We start from the raw sequence: 22,316 nt of genomic DNA on the forward strand, positions 1-22,316 counted from the left end.
TGTTCATGCCTGTTTCATTGGGAAAAAATCTAGTTTTTGGCTCTATCTGCCAAACTGATGATGATGAAAGCACTTATAAGCCAATCTGGGATTATGTCAGAGCTTGGCTGTCACAGTGCATTCAAGCAACTGTTGTTCAGCAGCTATAACCCACAATATGCACACTGCGATGCAGCATTCAGTTGCAGCTTTTCATTGGCTTGCCTGTGTACCAATTTAAAAGGATAATATATGCACTGCTAGTGTTTCTTCTCATACCAATAAACGGTTAATGTGACTTTTTTCAACTTTATATGGTTCTTTTTACAGCATCAATGTTGTAATATAATTAAAATACTTCCGGATAAATAAACTTTAGCATTCATTTAGTTGTGCAAGCGTAACAAGAGATGAAAAGCCATTGATATGCATGTGTAAGCGCAAAAACTCCATTGAAAATTCTGGAGTGAAATACATGTTTATATTTGAAAGACTTTAAAGCAGTGCTTCTTGTACATTCTGAGACCCACTAATCGTATATCAATCAAACAATGAAGATCCTTGATATTTAAAGAAAACAGACCTTAAACACACCGATTTTGTTACTGCATACAGTTCATATGCATACAGAAGCGTCTTACCCAGGATACTGCAAAATTAAAAAAGTCCTTCCACATACTTGTACTCAAAATACTCATACTTTACACAAAAATGTATTTGCTTACCATTGACTCACCCTCAAGTGATTTTAAAGCTGTATTTCTTTTTATTTGGTGAACACAAAAGAAAATTTGTTTGAGCAATGTTGTAAACCTGTAATCATTGACAACCATAAAAAAAAGAATCAACAGTCAATGGCTTCCAGCATTCTTCAAAATATCTTCTTTTGTGTTTAACAGAAGAAAAAATCTACTTTGGAAGAATTGGATGAGTAATTGATGACAGAATAGTGATTTTTGGGTGAACTATCCCTTTAGGCTTGATGACGCATAACAGCACAAAGCACAGGATGGTTTATTACCTCCTGCTGTTTATTTGGCTGTCCAACAGATTACAGGAGCAGGTTTTACATCTTCGATTTTTCCTATTTATGTCTATTTTAGGTGGAAGAGCACAGGATGGAAGCCCTATCATTATCTTCCCAGAATACCCTTCATTTTGTGAAATAGGAGACCAAGAGTTTCGTAATGTGCTTACATACCTGACAAGTATTCCCAGGTAAACACACACACACCTAAACACTCATTTTAGAGCATAGCCTAGGCTGACTGCAGTAACACGTGTTTATGTGTCTTCACCAGTCTGAGTGCAGCAGGTGTGGGCTTTATCGTAGTGATTGACAGACGTCAAGATCGATGGACGTGTTTGAAGGGAACATTGTTGCGTATTTCAGTGAGTCTGGTTGTATCTGCTTCTTCTCAATCATTTTTTTCAAATCTATTATTTAGATAAACATATATAATCGATAAAGCTATGGAAAAGGTGAGGAGCCCACTTGAAAACGAATAGAGATATAAAGTTAGGGCCATAAATATTGGGACATCAACACAATTCTAACATTTTGGCTCTATACACCAGCACAATGGATTTAAAATTAAATGAGCAAGGTGCGCTTTAACTAAGAATTCTTTCTCTCGTAAAGCAAACACCATTCAGTTAGTCAGATCACCCTCCAGAAGGTGGGTGTATGTGTGTCAAAGTCAATGATCAAAAAAAGCTATACACCAGTCAATCACTTGATCCGAATCCGATTAAGCTTGCATTTCACTTGCTGAAGACAAAACTGAAGGGAAATGCCCCAAGAACAAGCAGGAACTGAAGGCGATAGAGGGCTGGCAAAGCACCACCAGGGATGAAAGCCAGCGTCTGGTGATGTCTATGCGTTCCAGACTTCAGGCTGTAATTGACAATTACTTTTGGATCCTTAACAAGTGGGAGGCAAATATGCAAACTGTTGTACTTCCTACACCCCTCACTTGATTTTGGATGTAAATACCCTCAAATTAAAGCTGACAGTCTGCAGTTTAAGTACATATTGTTTGTTTAGTTTCAAATCCATTGTGTTGGTGTATAGAGCCAAATATTTTAGAATTGTGCAGATGTCCCAATTTTTATAGAACTGACTGTAGTTATCTAGTTATAGTAATTGAGTCATTTTTGTTTTATTATGTAAACTACAATGATATTTCTTCCCAGTTTAAAACAAAATGTTTTAAAAAAATAAGAATTTAATAAAAAGCCTTTTATCACATTACATTACATTACAAAAAAGGTGTCCATACCTAAAAATAAAGTAGTCTCTGTATTCCATAGCTGCTGTATATATGTATAGATCACATATAATATAAATGCTTCTAAGTCTTTGTGAAATCCCCCTGTTACCATACACAATGTTCAGTGGCTACTCGGTATGAGCAATTGTGCAATATTTGTGCAATAATTGTGACAATGCTGCTTCTTTTTAAACTTGTTAATGCCAAGAAACACTGGATATTCCTAAAATATATTCACAATATTGCTAACAGTATTTTTATTCAATTAAACATTTTATTTGTTCATCAGATATAAGGTTAAAATATATTAACAGATTTGTATCATGTGACATTTGTTGTATTATTTGCAATTTTTGAAAACATTTATGATATATATATATATATATATATATATATATATATATATATATATATATATATATCAGTTTAAATGTTTAAACACAGATAAAATAAAATGCTAAAACAACTGAAACAACATTACTGGTTGAGAATCAGTGGTTAATTCTAGTAATTTGAAAATGTGTGCCAATTTGTATTTGTTTGCGTGTAGGGCTGGTTTCCTGCTAATCTTCGGCTTGTTCTGGTTCTGAGGCCCAGTGCTATACTGCAGCGAACACTTTCTGATGTCTTTTTCAAACTCCACAGAGATGACTTTAAAGTACCGGTAAATAGGCCTGTCATTTACTACTTTTGGTGTGTGGGCAATAAATGTTTTTGCAAAAATAATAATTTTGTCTATAAATGTAAATATTTACATATGTGAAAGCAGTAATTTGTTGTAATCATCTACTGGCTTTATTCAGTAGTATGTTACTACGCTTTTCTAGTACCAGCCACATTTCTAGGACCCTGCTGTTCCTGATCCAACCTTTAGGGGGTGGTTGGATGTAGCGGGAAGGGTAAGGTAAGGCCATATAATAAAGGGTCCTAGAAATGTGGCCTGAGAAATGCAGTCCTGAATCTGCAGCCTCTCCAGATGTGCAGGAGGAACATATTTATTTGACAACTTTATTTGACATTTCATTTTATTTCAAGTTGAAATGTTCACCTGTAGATGGTGGCAGGTATTTTGCTATATAACTCGTTACGCTAACTTGTGCCATTTCATGTTGTTTGTGTATCGAAGGTTATCATGCTAAGCTCAGTGGCTGATCTCCATACTTATATTGAGAGGAATCAACTGACACAGGAACTTGGCGGTTCTCAGTACTACTGCCACAAAACCTGGATCTCTCACCGCACAGTAAGTACAAATACAAACCTGAAATGATTTTCTGTTATAATGTAATGTCAACTTAAACATTAAGACAGGGAAGGAGATTTATTTTAAAAATCCAAAACAACTGGAACATGTTACTATTAAGATTTATTGTGACACAAAGACTGACGCCTAATGGTGTGTATGCAGCACCACATAAACAAATTTGTTTTTAGTTATTACCAATTACATTTGAGATCATACCACAAATATAAAGACATCAACACAGAGAATTAATATAGTTATGCCTTAGGAGTCAATTCCAGACAGCTTTTTTTTTTCAAAATGATAATCAATACAATCTTTGACAGTCATTCGGAATTCATCCTGTTTTTTTAAGTCTTAGACCACCCCAAAAGAAAAATTCTGCTCTTAATGACTCATCCTCGTGTCATTCCAATTCCCTGAGACCTTCGTTCATCTACAGAACGCAAATGAAGATATTCTAGATTAAATAGGGTTCATGATTACAGTTGGGCCACTGAGGTCACATGAAACATTTCGGAAAGATATTTGGTTCCTTTTCTGGACTTTGAACATCTCACAACCATTGTTGTCTATGGCGGATGAGATAGCTCTCAGATTTCATCTAAAATATAATAATTTGTGTTGTGAAGATGAACAAAGATCTCGTGCAACATTAGGGTATTTAATATCATAGCTTTAATTTTTTGGGGGAACTTGCTCTTCAAAGGCCATGAGTGTAAGTGTAATGACAAAACTGCAGCTCATTCTTATAATAAAGCAATGTAGCAATATAGTCAATTAGTGATCTAGTTATAATTCTTGGTAATCAGTCGTGTACATCAAATGTGAATTAATTTCTTCATGCTGTCAGGATCTTGAAAGCTTCGCTGCGTTAGTGAAGAGGATGGCTCAGAGACTGCAAGTGTTCGGCAGAGAGCTGGCAGAAACCGAGCTACCCAGCAACCACCTGACAGCCAGCAGTCTGCTTAATACACACACCAGCAGAAAAGACATCTTCAAAGTATAACAAAAAAATCTATATTATTCAGTAATATTTAATATGTGCAACATTATTTTGGTTATAATAAAACTATTCTTTGCTTCCTCGTCTTCTCTTCAGGAAGACATGGCAGGAGCTCTCAGCCAAGGTCGGAAAATCTTGGAGAATATCAGAGAGCCGGTGCGCAGAGATCCGGACAGCAGTTTGAACCCTGACCAGTTGGAGAATCTTGCTACAGTCCACAGGTACATCAGATTTCTCTTAGTAGAAATCTTCCCAGTTTTTACTTTTTCTCTGCTGTAATTCTGAATCAAGTTCTTAAACATCATCCTGATATTTTCATGCTCAACGCATTATTGTAATTTTGATTGATTAAATTAACGAACAAGCATTATTCTAGTTAGTTTCTGTCTATTCATAGCATTTATGTTTACCAATTGAATAATTATTGCATTGTCATGTTAAGCAAATAATAACAACCATAATTTTATAATAGCCAGCACATTCAATGTCTTTCATGAGTCACAAATTAATCGAGTGTTACATGTGACCATTAAAACTTTTACTTAAGGACTCCAAGTAAATATTTGTAATTTGTGATCTTGATACAAGACTAAATACTGAAATAAAGGTTAAATGACTGAAGAGCCTACATATACTGGTGGATTGACCATTACAGAACTTAAAAAAATATTTTGGTTATCAATACTGTTTAGGAAAGCTGTCAACTTATGAATATGTTGGTCGTCTTATCAATTTAAGCACTGCATATTTTATTTAAGATTTATTTTAAAAATAAAGATGGTATTTTTATTGGTTTTAATTTTACAAAACAGAAATAGTACTGGATTTTATTATGAATTGTCTTATCTCATTTTTTAATGGATGTTTTTTTATCATGCGAAGTACTGCCAATTATTCTATCATTTAAATTATTTTTATTAAATGAGAGAACCCATATATCCCCTTCTTTCTCTATTTTTCTGTCAACTTCCAGGCTCTTATCCCAGCTTAATGAGAGCTCAACAGCATTCGATGAGTTCTGGATTCAGCATCAAAATAAACTGGAGCTATGTCTGAAAGTCTGTCAGTTTGAGCACAACTTTCAGCAGGTCTTGCCTTTAAAACATACACATTTTACAGTTTAGTCTTGTCATTGCTATATATAAGCATTGACATAATATTTGTGCTCATTGTTTTCATCTGCTTTGGCTTTGTAGTTGCGAACAGAGCTGGATCGAGCAACTGAAACTCTGAATGCTTTCTCAGCTGTTGGAATAAGCCCCGCCCAAACAGAACACCTCCTTCAAGAGCTGACCAATCATGAAAAGAAAGTCTGTGTGAGTCTCCGCCCACTGCCAATGGTCGCATATGTTCTTCCACACACTTGAATGCATGCATATTATCCTGTAGTCAAAGACATGTTGTTAATCAGCTTTGATTTTTTTTTGCAGGAAGTGCTGGACAGAGTGAGGTCTCTGGTTGCTGAGGGTCAAGGTTTGATTGACAGCTCTCAGATTCTTGATGACAGTATTGCAGCAAAATGCAGTGAGCTAGAAAAAGCAAGTGAAAATCTCACCCAAGAGCTTAAAGACAAGCAGACCAAGCTGACACAGGCTATGGATCTACATAAAAGACTGGACATGGTGACTAGAAATACATACCTGCATGCATTTGTATTTATATTTATATATATTTGCATATATTCAAACATTTCAGTTACCAGCCCAGATCTTAACCTTCCAGCACACAATACACGTAAGTCCCTATAAGACATTAAAGACACAACTTGTTTCATTTTGACAACAGATACTGTAAGCCCTGAAATGACTATTGCAAGTTGCATAAATGAATATTGCAAAAATAGTTTATATAAGTCCTGAAATGACTTGAATATTTCAAAAATAGTTTATATAAGTCCTGAAATGACTTGAATATTTCACAAATAGTTTAGATAAGTCCTGAAATGACTTAAATAATGCAAAAAAATTGTTTAGATAAGTCCAAAATGACTTGAATGATGCAAAAATAGTTTAGATAAGTCCAAAAATGACTTAAATATTGCAGAAATAGTTTAGATACATCCTAAAATGACTTTAATATTGCAAAAATAGTTTAGGTAAGTCCAAAATGACTTGAATATTGCATAAAAGTTTCGATTAGTCCTGAAATGACTTGAATATTGCAAAAATAGTTTAGAAAAGTTCTAAAATGACTTAAATATTGCAAAAATAGTTTAGAAAAATCCTAAAAATACTTGAATATTGCAGAAATAGTTTAGATACGTCCTAAAAAGACTTGAATATTGCAGAAATTAGTTTAGATAAGTCCTGAAATGACTTGAATAATGCAAAAATAGTTTAGATACATCCAGAAATGACTTGAATAGTGCAAAATTGTTTAGATAAGTCTTAAAATGACTTGAATATTGCAGAAATAGTTTAGATATGTCCTAAAATTACTTGAATATTGCAAAAATTGTTAGCAATAAGAAATGGGCTTAAAGACCTATTTTTATTTCATGTGTTCAAAAAAAAAACAAAATTGTAGTTCTCCAAAAGATATTAAACAATTTAATATTATGGGCGGTTCATTCCGCTGTGGCCACCCCGGATTAATAAAGGGACTAAGCCGACTAGAAAATAAATGAATGGATGAATAATAATATAATATATTATAATGTCATATTACATGTTAAAGGAAAAAAAGTGTGTATGTGGGTATATATATATAATCAATGAGCTTTAAATGTATGTTTATTTAAATTACACCTAATTCATTTATAATATGTATTTAAGTTTTCAGTGTTTTGTGGCATAGGCTATTTAGTGTATTCTGACCTGATTAGTTATTTCAGCTTACTTTAGGGCAAACAATGCACCTAATTTGACATTACTTTTAAGCAATATGTTGAAACAAACACCTATTTTATGAGAAAATGCCGTTTCCTCTATGTCTTGTGAATTCTTATCAGTTCTCTTAATGTGAGTTTGCAGACTGTTGCATGACTTTTTTTCTCACATGAACTAATTGGCCGATTATGCAATCAGAATGGTAGTAACCATTTTAGGGGTAGTTAGATGGAAGTCTATTATTTTATTTATTTACATTATTTAAACTTATTTAAGTTTCAAAGGGCTGACCCCCATACACATCTTGTTTTGATGTCTTTCAGGGGGGATCAAGCCTTAATTTGGAGGGTCAGTCCCCCCCAAACCCTTGTGTAATTCGCACCCTGCACATAAACATACACACACACACACACACACACACACACACACACACACACACACACACACACACACACACACACACACACACACACACACACACACACATATATATATATATATATATATATATATATATATATATATATATATATATATATATATAATTGTTTTTCTATTTAACATATATTACATATATGTTAAATATATATAATATACTTCATATATTTAACATACATTGTGTCAAATGTGTCAATGTAATGGTAATGTTGTATAATAAAATTTATTTGCAATACTAAAATATATTTATATCTCTTGATTCTCAGAGTCCAAACATTTTTATCTGACTAACTCGACAAAATATTCATTTATTTATTTTTGCTTTTAAACAGAAAGTAAATGGTTCTATCTTCCAGATTTTTATTACAGTTTCTTTCCATTCTTGTAGAGTGGCCGGGTAAAGTGGTAGCCATTTACAAATTACTGCAACTTTATTGTCTTTTTATCTGCGATCAGGAATATTCTCCATATACATGTATATTTTTTTTCTTCTAAATGTGCACTTCTTGAGTGCATTGTAGTATTTGTTTTGCAGACCTTAATGTTTCTATTAAAGTTTGTATAAACCATGTACCAAAGTTTATAGTTAAGCAAAGAATGTCCATTATCCCATATGTATATAAATATATGCAAATATATGTTTTTTCTCTATTTCAGATGTGTAAATGGTGTGATGATGGGATTTACATGCTGGCATCACAACCACTGGACAAGTGCCAGTCACAGGAGGGGGCAGAGTCAGCGCTATCAGAGCTAGAATGTTACCTGGAGACAGCCAATGAGAAACAGAAGTGGGAAATCAGCACAGTTTGGCAGGAATATGACAACATATTGAACAATGAGCTTAGGGTGAGGCAATATGAGTTCATAACAGTGGCTGTCATTTTTTCATTCAATAGCACATAATAAATGGACAAATTGAGGCCTTTTTATTTATAATTAATAAATATAATTTTTGTTTTGTGTGTTTACTATTATTGTATTTATTGTACATTTGTTCATTATGTTTGTAAAAACTGTATATTATATTAAACTGTAAAATGTGCTATGGTACAGGAGCAAGTGACGCGTGCATTTGAGAAGAAAGCCTCACTACAGGAGATGTTTGATAGAAGGAGGGTCAGTCTGAAGAAACTAGCAGCCAAACAAACACGTCCTGTACAACCTGTGGCTCCCAGTCCAGAGTCACTCTCATCTCCTGGTATCTACTTTTCTATTGTTTTGTCTGTCTGTTCTATCAGTCAGTCTGTCTGTCTCCAATCGATTGATCATTCTATTGTTTGTTCTATATATTTGTCTGTCTACCTATCTATCTATCTATCTATCTATCTATCTATCTATCTATCTATCTATCTATCTATCTATCTATCTATCTATCTATCTATCTATCTATCTATCTATCCATCTATCCATCCATCCATCCATCCATCCATCCATCCATCCATCCATCCAATTTATTGTGTTGTCTATTGTTTTATCCATTATCCTATCTATTGCTCTGTTTTTATATTCTGTTTTTTATACATTCTGTCTATTATAAAGTGGAGATAGTAGATAATCATTTTTCCTTTTTCAGCTCACAGGGATCATGAGAGCATCTGTATTAGTGAGGACTCGGACAGCAGGGGCTCCTGTAAACAAGTATGTTTATCTACTTTCAATGCTCCTTTTCGATCATTTAAATCAATCTGTTTGTACAAGCAACTGACACACCTCGGTCATGCAGTGAGTACAGTCTAAGGCCTAATCTGTTATTTAATTAGGATCTTCTCTATGTAGATAAACTCTGATCAGGTTGACAGGAGCAGTCGCAATGCTTCTGTATCTGAGGAGGAAGAAACCCTGGCTGTACTGCGCAGGTCAGTAGAGGGTCAAACGTGGACCAGGGGCACATTTGTGCATTACTGGACAATAGAGAATAAACATTATCTGAGCTTTATTGTTTGTTCACAGGCATGTAATGAACGAGTTATTGGAAACCGAGAGAGCATATGTGGAAGAGCTTATGTGTGTGTTGCAGGTGAGTGAATCTTCAACATTTCAACATTTGAAGTGGATTAAACCTTACATTAAAGCCTTTGTAAAACTAAAATACCAACACTAGTACTTTTGACAATAATATATAAATATTTATGAATGTCTTATATTTATTAAATTATTTTTGTATTATTTATTAATTATACAATAACACAATGTTTGATTCACTTGAAATAATATATTCCTGATATATATATATATATATATATATATATATATATATATATATATATATATATATATATATATATATATATATATATATATATATATATATATATTCACACACACACACACACACACACATGACATTTCATGATGTCATGTGTTGTAGGGATATGCTGCTGAGATGGACAATCCCTCCATGGCTCCTCTTATTCCTGCTGCCCTGCAGAACAAGAAGGACGTGTTATTTGGGAACATGCAAGAGATATACAATTTCCACAAAAGGTGAGCACCATCTACTGGTATGATTTTTTTGAGCATAAGTGTGAATGTCAGGGGAAAACTGTCACATTTCAGGAAGGGAAAGGGAGCGAGGACTCAAATGCAGTCCAGGAAAATAGATGTGTATTAACTGCGTGTTCACATGAAACACAACACTAAAGACTGCAGCCACAATGTAAACACAGAGCCACATGGTTGGACAACACAAACGAAGAACGCAAGACACGAGCACAAGATAAATGAAAACAATGGTGCATGTTTCATCCCAGCGCCGCTGCCAACCGGAACGGAAACCAACTAGACTGAGATGTTGAGAATGGAACAGCACACTACAGACAGAACAAACACTAACACCAGGACGAGAGCCCACATCCCAAGCGCTGCCAAGACGGCGTTCTTACAACAGACAAAGACAGACAGGAAATATGATTGCTTGATATGAGAAAACTCAAGCCGAGCACAACATACTAGGCAAGACAAGACTACTGTCTACTGCCACCAAAACAAGAATTAACAAGACCAAAGTGGTAGAATCCTGACAAAATCTTTTGCCAGATTCGAATTTAATAGGAACATAATGGCCCCAATGAATCACAGATAAGTAAAACAGTTGATGATTCATTAGAACCCATGTAACCCATTCTGTCTTGTTTTCCATCTCAGAATATTTCTCAGAGAGCTGGAGACCTACACTGACTATCCTGAGCTTGTGGGCCGCTGCTTCCTGGACTGGGTGAGCTTTATGTAACCAGCAAGAAAACAGAAGTCTTATGAACAGCCTTTGGGTGTTTATTTTATATCAACGATGCTCAGACCTTTGGCCATTGTGCTTGTTTAGATGGGGGAGCTGCAAATTTATGAGAAATACTGTCACAACAAACCTCGTTCTGAGAGTCTCTGGAGACAGTGCTCCGACTGCGCCTTTTTCCAGGTTTGAATGCATACATTAAAAATACCCAAAACACCAAACTACTAATGCTGTTTGCTCATTGTCCACTTCATAAGGTAATGTAATGCAATGTAAAAATGGGCCAGGATTTCCCCCCAAACAGGCTCCACCTATAAACAACTGCAAACAGACGCTAATATCTCACAGTGTTACAGCAGAACAGTTAATCACATAAATGGCTAATTATATCACAAATATTATTATTAACTCAATTATTTTATTAACTAAAATACATAATCTACATTAAAAGAGCATTAGCAAGAAATTTATGGTAAGACAACTAATGATAAACAAAACAGGAAACAACAGGACTAGCAGAAATTGAAACTGATGTGAAGTGTAGCCTCAATTTCCTGTTCTTAGCTGGCAGGATAGTGTGGTTGTCTGTTGCTATAGCTGATCTGCTTTAAAGCTGATCGCAATGTGTGTTCAGAGATACTCTTCTGCAGACCCGGCCGGTTGCCCAAAGAACTGATGCCCCTTGATATTTTTTTTTTTATTGTCTGTAGTAAAATCTAGAGATGGCTGTGTGTATATCAGCTGTATACCACCCTGATTATGAGCAGTGTCAGAAAACCTTAAATCAGCTCATCTGTCACAAACAACCATGCAACATTTAGCAACACTTAAATTGTTTCGCTCTAATGCACAAACTTGAGTAGTTTGCCTGGATAATAAGTTCATCTGAAAGATTGTACTGTCTAAGTAGGTACTACATGTGAATTTGAACTTGATTACAACATTCATTACAAAACTATTAATCCTATGCATTGTTTAACTTCTATTCATAAGTTCTCTACCGTGGGCTTATGAGAGGTAGTAGTTCATCCATAAACCTCTCGCCTTCTCTGAATGAGTTGATGTCATTAGATATTTGCATTAATAAACAATTGAACAGGTGTAATAATAAAGTGGGCATAGGGTGTATTTGCAGTAAGCTGTATGTACACTGTGTATATTTGTTTGACACACATTTGCTCAGATGCTCACTTTTATCTCCACTCATCATTTGAGTTTTCCTTGGTAACGTGGAGTTTGTACTGTGCTGTAATCAGTACTACAGTATTCCATTCCAAACACATACACTGTGTCACCCATACTGTATACACAATAAACACAATCAGTTGATAAGGTCAGGCCCCTTTTGTGACAGAATACGGTTTTCAGCAAGTTTGTCAAATTGTTTTTGTGTCATTAGGAGTGTCAGAAGAAACTAGAACACAAGCTGGGACTGGACTCTTACTTACTGAAGCCTGTACAGAGGATCACTAAATACCAACTTCTGATTAAGGTACTGCATTATATATATATGTGTGTGTGTGTGTGTGTGTGTGTGTGTGTGTGTGTGTTTGTGTGTTTGTGTGTGTGTGTGTGTGTGTGTGTGTGTGTGTGTGTGTGTATGAAGATATAAAAACCAATGTGTTTGTGTTAGACATCTAAATAGGAGATACATGTCAAAATACATCTTAAAATCAGCAAGAAATGAAATATCCCTCTATTTTCTAATTGATTATTGTTGATTGTTGTTGATCTCACACAAACATGTAAATGTACTTACCATTAATATGGTGCAAAACCTTTTTGTTTTTTGTTTTGTTTTTCTGATTAGCACCAAATAAGATATTTTGAAGAATGTTGAAAACCTGTAGCCATTGACATCCATCAGATGAAAAACAAATACTATGGAAGTCAATAGTTACCAACAGTTGGTTATAAGTAAAGGCTGCTTAAGTGATTTTAGGTGAACTTACCCTTTAAGAGCACACATATCAAAACACATTTGTTTGTGTGTGTTTTAGGAGATGATTAAATACAGTAAAGGCTGTGAGGGCTCAGTGGAGCTGCAGGCGGCTCTTTCCTCAATACTGGGAATCCTGAAGGCCGTAAATGACTCAATGCACCTCATCGCCATCACAGGATATGATGTAAAACATATACACACACTCTTTTACAGCTCAGAAATGAATGGTCGTTATTGTTTTCTGTCACTCCAAACTGTAAGCAGTAAGCATTGATTATATATGCAGGGTAATCTTGGAGACCTGGGTCGTCTGCTGATGCAGGGGTCGTTCAGCGTGTGGGCAGAGCACAAGAGAGGTCATGTGAAGGTGATGGAGCTCGCCAGGTTTAAGCCCATGCAGAGACACCTGTTCCTGCATGAGAAAGCTCTGCTCTTCTGCAAGAGACGAGAGGAGAGCGGAGAGGGATACGAAAAAGCCCCTTCATACAGCTTTAAACAGGAGCTCAGCGTAAGTGTGTCTTTCAACAACTTATGTTATTTTCTGGTATGTTCTGTTAAGAATTTAGTAACTAACAGAATTTGACCAGTTAGGATCTTTATATGGCCATTCATCTGATCTGTTGAATAGCAAATGTAATATTTATGTATATGTAAATATTTTCTAGGGGTCATTTATTTAGATTTTCTTATGAATTATAAATGTATTTTATCTTCAAACAAGCAAGAAGGATTTTTAAATCAAACAAAACTACAATGATGGCAATCTGTGATTGTTGACAAATCTTGCGAACACAGGGAGAATATGCAAACTCCACACAGAAACGTCAACTGACCCAGCTGAGGCTCGAACCAGCGACCTTCTTGCTGTGAGGCGACAGCACTACCTACTGCGCCACTGCGTCACCGACATGATGATTATTATTTTTTGTTGTTGTTCGCGTCGTTATTATAATCAACAATTACCACATGCACGAATAAGTAATATATAAAAAAAACGATTTTGATTTGATATGGTAACTATATATATATATATATATATTAAAACTTTCATTTTTATTTCATGCAGAAAACATTATATGTTGAGACTATCTCTATTTGAATATAATTCAGATCGTAATAAAAATTAAAAATGCATATTTACTTCATGGTCTCTTCGTTAGATGGCTGCTATTGGAATAACAGAGCATGCTAAAGGGGACAGCAAGAAGTTTGAAATCTGGTCCAGTTCAAGAGACGAGGTGTACACGATACAGGTGAGCAGTGTGTGACTTCAGTTCAGATTTATGTTGAGAAGATTATTTTACATGTGAGATGTCTGCATTGACTAGGTGTGTCGAGTTTATATGTGGCCTTGTGGATTATGTTATCCTGTAGGCTGCATCTGAAGAGGTTAAGACCATCTGGGTGACAGAAATCCGCAAACTTCTAACAGGACAACTGGAAGCCTGCAAAGGTATGTGGTTGGATTAAGGTTGATTTAGCAGTAACTAGTTTGAGGAATACAGCTTTACAGAATACAATCCAAGTGTTTTCATATTGGATATAGTCTCAAATCAGCTTTACAGAATACATGTGTCATACAGAAAGTATTCTGTAATGCAGCGAGAGATAAGTGTGTCATAGTAAAATAATATTTAAAAGGAAATAAATAGTTGGACATGTAGGGCCTCAATTAAAAAAAAAATCTGCTTGTAATGATCACAATATAATTACTTTAGCATGTCAGAATCACTGATGTGTAACTGCAGAAAAGGAAAAGATTAATATAGCCGCTGTTTATCATGTGTAGTATACAGTGACTGTGTTTACGTGGACATCTGTAATCAAATTATTTGCATTAATCTGAACAAGACAATAATATGATTAAGGTGTTTACATGAGTTGCATGTTATGTCACATAATTCAATTAACGCCATTGCGTTACAATGCTGTAAAACGGGTTTATGAAAGGAACATTGAAAAAGCTTCTCATGTAAACAGCTTAATCATATTATTGTCCTATTCAGATTAAGGCAAATCATTTGATTACCGATTTCCATGTAAACGTAATCACTGACTACGTTTACATGGACACCAATAATTTGATTTTAATGCAATTAAGACAATACTCTGATTAAGAGTTAACCAAGAAAATAGTGATTTTTTTAATTTCGTTTTTTTATTTAATCAGATTAAGGTCATAATCAAACTAAAGAGAAATCGAATTAAGACGTGTGGAGTATACCGATTTTAGTCGCATTATTGAAGTGCATTACAGACATGTAAACACATTAATCGAATTATTACCGCCATGTAGGATTTTCGCAGTGTTTTGCGACAGAATAGTACACACACACACACACACACACACACACTCTCTGCACCTACTGAGTCAGTGCAGACCACAGACACCTGCATCGTGAATTGCAGAGTTTTTTGTTTCTTCCATTCAGCATGCGGTATGAATTTCCATTAAAACATTACTCTTTCAGCATTTCATAGTTGCATCCAATATCTCATTTGTCACGGAGGGCGTGCATGAAATGTTCGTAAATGAAAGTGAACGTGCCAAACTGCAGTTAAAGTCGACAAATTAAAAATGAAAACTCCGAAAACTACACGAAACTCCGGAGGAAATGCGGTAAGCACGATGACGTTAATCAAATTTTGTGCTATAACATGTTAAACAGGATCATGAAAGTAACACTCAAAAAGCAACTCATGTAAACACCTTAGTCTTATTATTCTCTTAATTAGATTTAAGCAGATAATTTGATTACTAATGTCTATGTAAACGTAGTCACTGTTAAACATAAAGGTTTTTTACCGGCATTAATGGCTCCATTAAAAACGCTCAACAGACTCTAAATATTTAACTCTAGTTTTTTTAAATGTTCTTCACACTAAAATTAATGGTTCTTTTATTAATTTTTAACAGAAAGGATCTTTGAGGAACCAAAAAATGGTACTTTTATGGAATCACTTTTAAAGAGTGTATATTGTACCATTTCATCAGATATTTTAATATTAATCTATGAGAAGCCTGATGTGAATGCTTGGTGAAAGATAAGTAAATAAATCTGTATTTAAACAGAGAGATAAATTATGTGATTCATTAAAATTAAACTATTAATGCAACACATTCATCTAAAATATATATATGTTTGTGTTATGAAGAAGCAAGTCAGCAGAGGGCACCTGAGCAGTTCACCTCAGAGAGCAGCTCAACAAACAGGTATTGTTACACACAATCCCTTTTACACTAATATCTGAGCTCATTTCATAAGATTTCTTCCCATTTTCAGACTGGTGAGAAATGAGCGTAGTAGCCTCAAGAGTGACGGAGTGGAGAAACAAAAAAGAGAAGAGGAAAGAGGCAAGGAACTTGAGAGCATTTTTGAATCGAGGACAGCCGAAAGGGCAAAAGGTGACCAAAAATATTAAAGTAACTTGTTAAAATTTAGGTTGAAATTTCCCTTTTAAATCCTTAGTTGTTGTTGTTTTGCTGGTCTACAGGATCTTCGTTCAGCTTTGAGACAAAACCAAAACGGCAGGATGTCCGGAGCGACCCTACGCCTCTAGGTGACCTATTTCTACAGACCATGAATCAAACATGACATGCACATATCTTCTTTTTCTGAGTTTTTAAACATAAAAAAGAAAATGGCTGATGCTTAAAATTACTAATTAATTAGTTGTCGTTATGGCTCTTTACAAAATACAAGCAGAAGTTGAGCTGATCCTCAGAGGACCGGCTTACTTTATCAGGTGTACTTCAGCCGATCTGCTGTGCTAATGCAGTTACAATCTGATTGGTTATTTTCCTCCCAGAAACAGGGCCACACCCTAACTTGGGCGGAGTCAGGTGGTTCAGTACATCAAGCCTGTTTCAGAGTCGTAGGAGAGGTACACATACTGAGTACACTTGTATGTGCACACTCATTCTCCACTGAGATGTTGTAGTGTAGCATGTGCTTGCAAGTTATATATATATGTCTCATGTGATGCTTTCTGAAAGGTGCTGACCACGTCTCTGTCTTACAAGTTTGTTTCGGGTTATCTCTAACGACAGCATTTATTACAAAATCAATTATTTTTTAAATTTGCCTCAGTTTGGTGAATGGTAATGTATTTATAATAGAGGGTTTCAAAGAAGAAATGCGAAGGTTGCGGTGATTTTATTAATTCTGTACTAAAATGTGGGTAACACTTTACAATAATGCCCTGTTAGTTAATGTTTTAACAAGCTTTTGCATTTGTTACAGACAGTGTTTATTAATCTTTGTTAAGGTTATTTTCTGAAAATACAAGTGTTACCTTGTTTACTTTACAAAAACATATTCGATACAACTTTTGACTTTATTAATGTATTATTATTTGTTGAAATTAAGTAAGGATACATTATTCTGCTTATTCTGCAATAATAACCCAGCAAACAATTTAGTGTTCAATAGACATCTAATAGACATCTAAATGTAGACAGCTTGGCTAAAACAAGGCTAAACTTGGGCTGTCAGTAAAAAAAAGATAGACATCAAAGAGTAGCCTAAAACTAGACTAGTCATCAAATAGACAAATTAGACAGACTTTGTATGTGTAGTCATTCATTTCTGTTTATTTGAAGACAAGTCTAGTTTTGGTATATTCTTAGACGTCTATTAGATTTTCGCTGACAGACCAAATATGGCCTTGTTTTAGCCAAGACAAATATGTTTAGACGTCTATAAGACATCTTTTAAAAACCAAAAATGCTTGCTGGGAACACCTGAAGAGACTATTTATATGTTGTATTTGAAGACATCTGTCAGGTTTTTGTCCTCAAATAGTTCCTGTGTGCAATACTAATGTCACATTCAAAGATTTTTGTTTTGTTATGATTTGATTTTTGATTGCTATAGTCTGTGACATAATAATATGTAAGGGGTAAACAACAGCTTGATCCAGAGTAGAAGTGTAATTGAAGAATTTAAATGGTATTTAAATAGGTTGGCTGTTGATTAAACTTCTTACTATGTGATCGTTGGCCAAGTTATAGACAGGCTTAAACTACACATCTGACAAAAGTCTTGTCGTTGATCCCAGCTGTAAGAGCAACAAATAATAACTTGACTTCTAGTTGACCGTTTGGAAAAGTGGCAGAAGGTAGATTTCTGATTAATCATCTGTTGAACTGCATCCCAATCATCACAAATACTGCAAAAGTCCTTTTGGAACCTGCATGGACACAAGATTCTCATAGAAGTCAGTCAAGATTGTTGAAGGAAACATCAATGTTTGGAGTCACATTCAGTATGGGGGTGTGCGAGAGATCTGCAGAGTGGATGGCAACATCAACAGCCTGAGGTATCAAGACATTTGTGCTGCCCATTACATTACAAACCACAGAAGAGGGCAAATTCTTCAGCAGGATAGCTCTCCTCCTCATATTGCAGCCTCCACATCAAAGTTCCTGAAAGCAAAGAAGGTAAAGATGCTCCAGGATTGGCCAACCCAATCACCAGACATGAACCTTATTGAACATATCAGGGGTAAGAACGCTTTTTGCCATTCCAGATGACTTTATTAATAAGTTATTTGAGTCATTGCAGAGATGTATGGATGCAGTCCTCCAAGCTCATGAGAGTCATACACAATATTCATTCTTTTTCCACTGCACCATGACTTTATATTCTATATTGTACATTTTTTTGTCTAAGCAAAGTCAGGCCTTGTCCTAATTAAATAATTCAAAATCAAGGCATGATCATGTTTTTTTTTTTTTTTTTGGTAAAATAATTGTAATCTAGAGGCCTTTGCTTTTCATATAAGCCATTTCTGAAACCAAATGATCAACTACAAGTCAAGTTATTATATGTTTTTCCTAAAGCTTGAATAGGTTACAAGACTTTAGTCAGGTAGTGTAGTGTTGCTATTTGAAGCACAATATTTGTGGCTATCAATTTGTGACATGTTAGATCTCCCGCTTTGAATCTGTCACAGGTAACTCATAGAAACATGTGTAAGCTACCTCTTTGCAATTATTTTTGAGCTTATTTATGGGTTAGTTGATCAACATCGGCTTTCTGGGGAAGCCCATGTCAATGTCCTCCAGTTTACAAAAAGGAATGACAGCTCCAACAATTAACACTGAGTCTAAATGGTTACTGCTCTTCATTGTTGGGTGAACTATCCCTTTAATGTCAAATTTACAAGAATTGATTACATTTGTGGACAATCTGCCTCTATATTCATGCTGTTGATAGACATTCATTTGTACTGAACCCGGAACATTTTATTGGTTCACACATTCACGCATGCTCTGCCTGTGGTCACAAAAGGGTCACTGTTCTGTCTACTGTCCGTCACAGTGAGGTTTCAGGTGGACGCTCTCTGTCCACATGGCCCTCATTTATGTGTTCTCTTCCAATACAACCCCTGTGCATGTCTGTTTTATTTCTCTCACTTCTCTCATTGTCAACTATGTCTCAGGTTGGATGAAAGGATCTCTCTCGCTGGATGCCTCTGTGGAGCATGATGGATATTTCAGTGCAGAAGAGCAGGCCAACTCTGACCCAGAAGAGGAGAGGGAAGACAAACTGGTGCGAGACAGTACTGTTTTTACTGTTAAACTTAGGGGCAAAAGTAAAGAGTAAAGGATTACAATTACTTAAATTACTGTTACAGTAGTTTTTCTCAGGAATTGTGCATATTAAGTAGTTTTAAACATGTCTAGTTTTACTTTTAATTGAATACATTTCTAGTTCTGTGTAATTTTACTGCGCTATTTTATCTACTGTGGTTTGCTGAGTAGAATAATCAGTCCCATGATTTTGATCCAGTCAACTGGGACCTAATAAAATCTCACCAGACAGAGTTACCTCAAGACATGGATGGTTTACAAATTCACCAAACACAGGCCTGTAGCCAGCCTGTTGAAAAGGGTGGTTCTTTTTTCTCAAAAAGTGGACCTTTTTGCAGTTTGCCTTATTTTCTATTTAATTTAGAGGGTAAATACTGTATTTTAGTGACATTTTAAGCACAGTTTTTAGCTGGATTAGCTTGCTGGGTGGTCATCATAACCACACTTTTTGATGTACCAAAAACATTTACAAAATACATAGAATAAAGAAACATGGAAAAAATGCTTGTTCTGAAATACAAATTTATTACATCATATCATTAGGAAAAAATTTGTTACATTTAGTATAAATGCATTAAATAAAAAAGTAGCCTAATGTCATTTATTGAGTAAATAAGAAACTGGCTAGCACATTCAACTTCCTCAGTCAGAATTTGGTCTTCGGAACGATAAAAAATCAAAACAATAATAATGTAAATAGGGGCATCACAGTGGCGCAGTGGGTAGCACAAACCCCTCACAGCAAGAGGGTTGCTGGTTTGCACCCGGCTGGGTCAGTTGGCATTTCTGTGTAGAGTTTGCATCTTCTCCCCGTGTTTATGTGGGTTTCCTTATGGTGCTCTGGTTTCCCCGATAGTCCAAAGACAACTACTCCACCAATAGCTGGTGTGTGGTGAGCGCACTGGTGCCGTTGTCCTTTGGCTGCCGTTGCATCATCCAAGTGGATGCTGCACACTGGTGGTGGTGTGGAGAGAACCTCCCCCTCAAGATTGTGAAGCGCTTTGGGTGTATGGCCATACACAATAAATGCGCTATGTAAATACACATTACATGAATTGAATAAGCTAAATTAGCCTTCAAGAGTCCACACTTAGCTGATGATTGATTATAAAGCTTGTTTTGCACGCTGTCCCGGGAGAGAGCCCTGAGCTCATAAGATCCTCAAGCCTGGGGCTTCCTCTCATTTGCAAGGTGAGAGGGGAGTTCAAAACCTAATATTTGAGTACTACCTAAGTACCAGAAAGGCTACTTTTTAACTCAAACTTTGGGTCACTACTTTTTTCACCACTGTGTTTTGAGCATTACCTTTTCTGTGTTTTAGAGTGAAGAAGAACCGCAGCCTGTGAGGATAGATGAAGAGATCCAGTGTTTTGAAGAGACAGAGGAACCTGAGGAATGAGAGTTGAGTGTGAATGAGTCTGAAATGCCATCAATGTACAGCATACACACGTTTCATGCTTAACTCTAGAAAAGAGGGAGATGAGACACATAAACTATTCACTTTTGGGTACTCTTAAAAATAAAGGTTCCTGGTAGAACCAGAGGTTTAGAAAACACAGATTATTATAATTTTTGTTATCAGTGGCAGTGTGACAATAATATCACAGTATACAGCTAGTTTTAAATGTTTGTCGATGTAAAAAAATGCTTTTTAGAACCAGAAAAGTACCAGCAGGGGTCTTACTAACCAGCCAAAAGCCAAAGGGTTAGTGCCAAATGGGTTTTACAACCTCCAAAATGACATTTTTCTATTTAAATTAGTCAAAAAACATATTTACTGTAGGCCATGTCAATAAAATCTATACGCTAACACTTAGAACTCTCCAAAAATCTGCATACAGTAGAAATTGACTCCTGTTAAGAGTACAGAAACCTATAAAAGAAGTTTTATTTTTAAGAGTGTAGTGCACCAAAATAATGCATTTTGACACCTGAGCCAGCTCTTCACACACTGTCTCGTAATGCTGTGATACATGCTTCATATCCCAAAAACCTTAGTAGTACTTTGTGCCACAGTAATCCTACTGGGATATGGCATGTCTGTTGTTAAGTCCTGTGGTCTTCAATGTGAAAGCACGTGACAGTTGTTATATCATTGTGTACAATGCAGGAAACCAGGACCTACACGTAAAACAAGCATATCATATATGCAGACGTTGTTTCTCAATGTGACTGTGATCACCCTGTGCCATTTGGATGTAAATATATGTGTACAAATCAATATTGTTTTATATATGCGTATAAAATAAATTTTAGTTGATGAAATTGCGCCTATGTTGATTATACATTAATTGCTTTAATTATAATTGTGTGTATTCCATATTCATTTATAATCAATAATGTATAGAATATGTTTATTGACATTGTCGGAGTATGTATATGTGATTATGCATTACATTCCTTATTGCTTGAATACATTATTATCTAACATGTTATCAAAGCTATTGTACAATAATTTAATTGATGTTCATTAATGAACAATATTCATTCTAAAGAGAGAACTTTTCATCCTCCGGCTGTTGCAACTGTGTGCTAAAACCTGGCTAAAACTAGTAAACAAGTGAGCTAAAACTATTTAAATAGCTGAAAGAATAAAAGGGCAGCTCAATAATAGACAACAGCTCATGCTGACTTTGGTAAAGCTGCATGTGCATGTACAAGGAGACGGAAATGAAATTCTCTGCAATATAGGTTGGGGACAGCAGAAATTCTGGATTTGGCCTTGTAGACTTAGCGTTGTGCATTTAAAAAAAAATGTTTAATGGCTTCTAATATTT

The 22,316-nt window shown here is 35.4% G+C and overlaps 1 protein-coding gene across 13 annotated transcripts in view; it reads left to right on the plus strand.

The window, feature by feature from the left end:
• Positions 1-21,804, plus strand: part of mcf2lb (mcf.2 cell line derived transforming sequence-like b) — a 34,115-nt gene extending 12,311 nt beyond the window's left edge. For 3 of the 13 annotated variants that reach the window (XM_087267932.1, XM_087267926.1, XM_087267925.1), the window contains 29 exons: positions 1,083-1,197; positions 1,281-1,371; positions 2,803-2,916; positions 3,379-3,495; positions 4,349-4,498; positions 4,598-4,722; positions 5,475-5,589; positions 5,698-5,817; positions 5,932-6,123; positions 8,425-8,616; positions 8,824-8,968; positions 9,344-9,408; positions 9,547-9,626; positions 9,721-9,787; positions 10,139-10,254; positions 10,915-10,984; positions 11,090-11,182; positions 12,399-12,491; positions 13,000-13,125; positions 13,228-13,449; positions 14,102-14,194; positions 14,316-14,394; positions 15,859-15,885; positions 16,098-16,155; positions 16,226-16,347; positions 16,437-16,502; positions 16,752-16,826; positions 19,389-19,498; positions 20,861-21,804. In XM_087267932.1, the coding sequence (XP_087124058.1) occupies positions 1,083-1,197; positions 1,281-1,371; positions 2,803-2,916; positions 3,379-3,495; positions 4,349-4,498; positions 4,598-4,722; positions 5,475-5,589; positions 5,698-5,817; positions 5,932-6,123; positions 8,425-8,616; positions 8,824-8,968; positions 9,344-9,408; positions 9,547-9,626; positions 9,721-9,787; positions 10,139-10,254; positions 10,915-10,984; positions 11,090-11,182; positions 12,399-12,491; positions 13,000-13,125; positions 13,228-13,449; positions 14,102-14,194; positions 14,316-14,394; positions 15,859-15,885; positions 16,098-16,155; positions 16,226-16,347; positions 16,437-16,502; positions 16,752-16,826; positions 19,389-19,498; positions 20,861-20,938 (3,116 nt within the window). In that variant the 3' untranslated portion in view covers positions 20,939-21,804. Of the gene's footprint in view, positions 1-1,082; positions 1,198-1,280; positions 1,372-2,802; positions 2,917-3,378; positions 3,496-4,348; positions 4,499-4,597; positions 4,723-5,474; positions 5,590-5,697; positions 5,818-5,931; positions 6,124-8,424; positions 8,617-8,823; positions 8,969-9,343; positions 9,409-9,546; positions 9,627-9,720; positions 9,788-10,138; positions 10,255-10,914; positions 10,985-11,089; positions 11,183-12,398; positions 12,492-12,999; positions 13,126-13,227; positions 13,450-14,101; positions 14,195-14,315; positions 14,395-15,858; positions 15,886-16,097; positions 16,156-16,225; positions 16,348-16,436; positions 16,503-16,751; positions 18,264-18,352; positions 18,449-19,388; positions 19,499-20,860 lie in introns of those variants that run through there. The other 10 variants (XM_087267927.1, XM_087267934.1, XM_087267928.1 and 7 more) reach the window with 4 other exon arrangements.
• Positions 21,805-22,316: the final 512 nt, after the last annotated feature.

The sequence above is a fragment of the Danio rerio genome, chromosome 9, assembly GCF_052040795.2.
Source record: "Danio rerio strain M-AB ecotype USA chromosome 9, GRCz13ab, whole genome shotgun sequence".
Taxonomy (NCBI): Eukaryota; Metazoa; Chordata; class Actinopteri; order Cypriniformes; family Danionidae; genus Danio; species Danio rerio.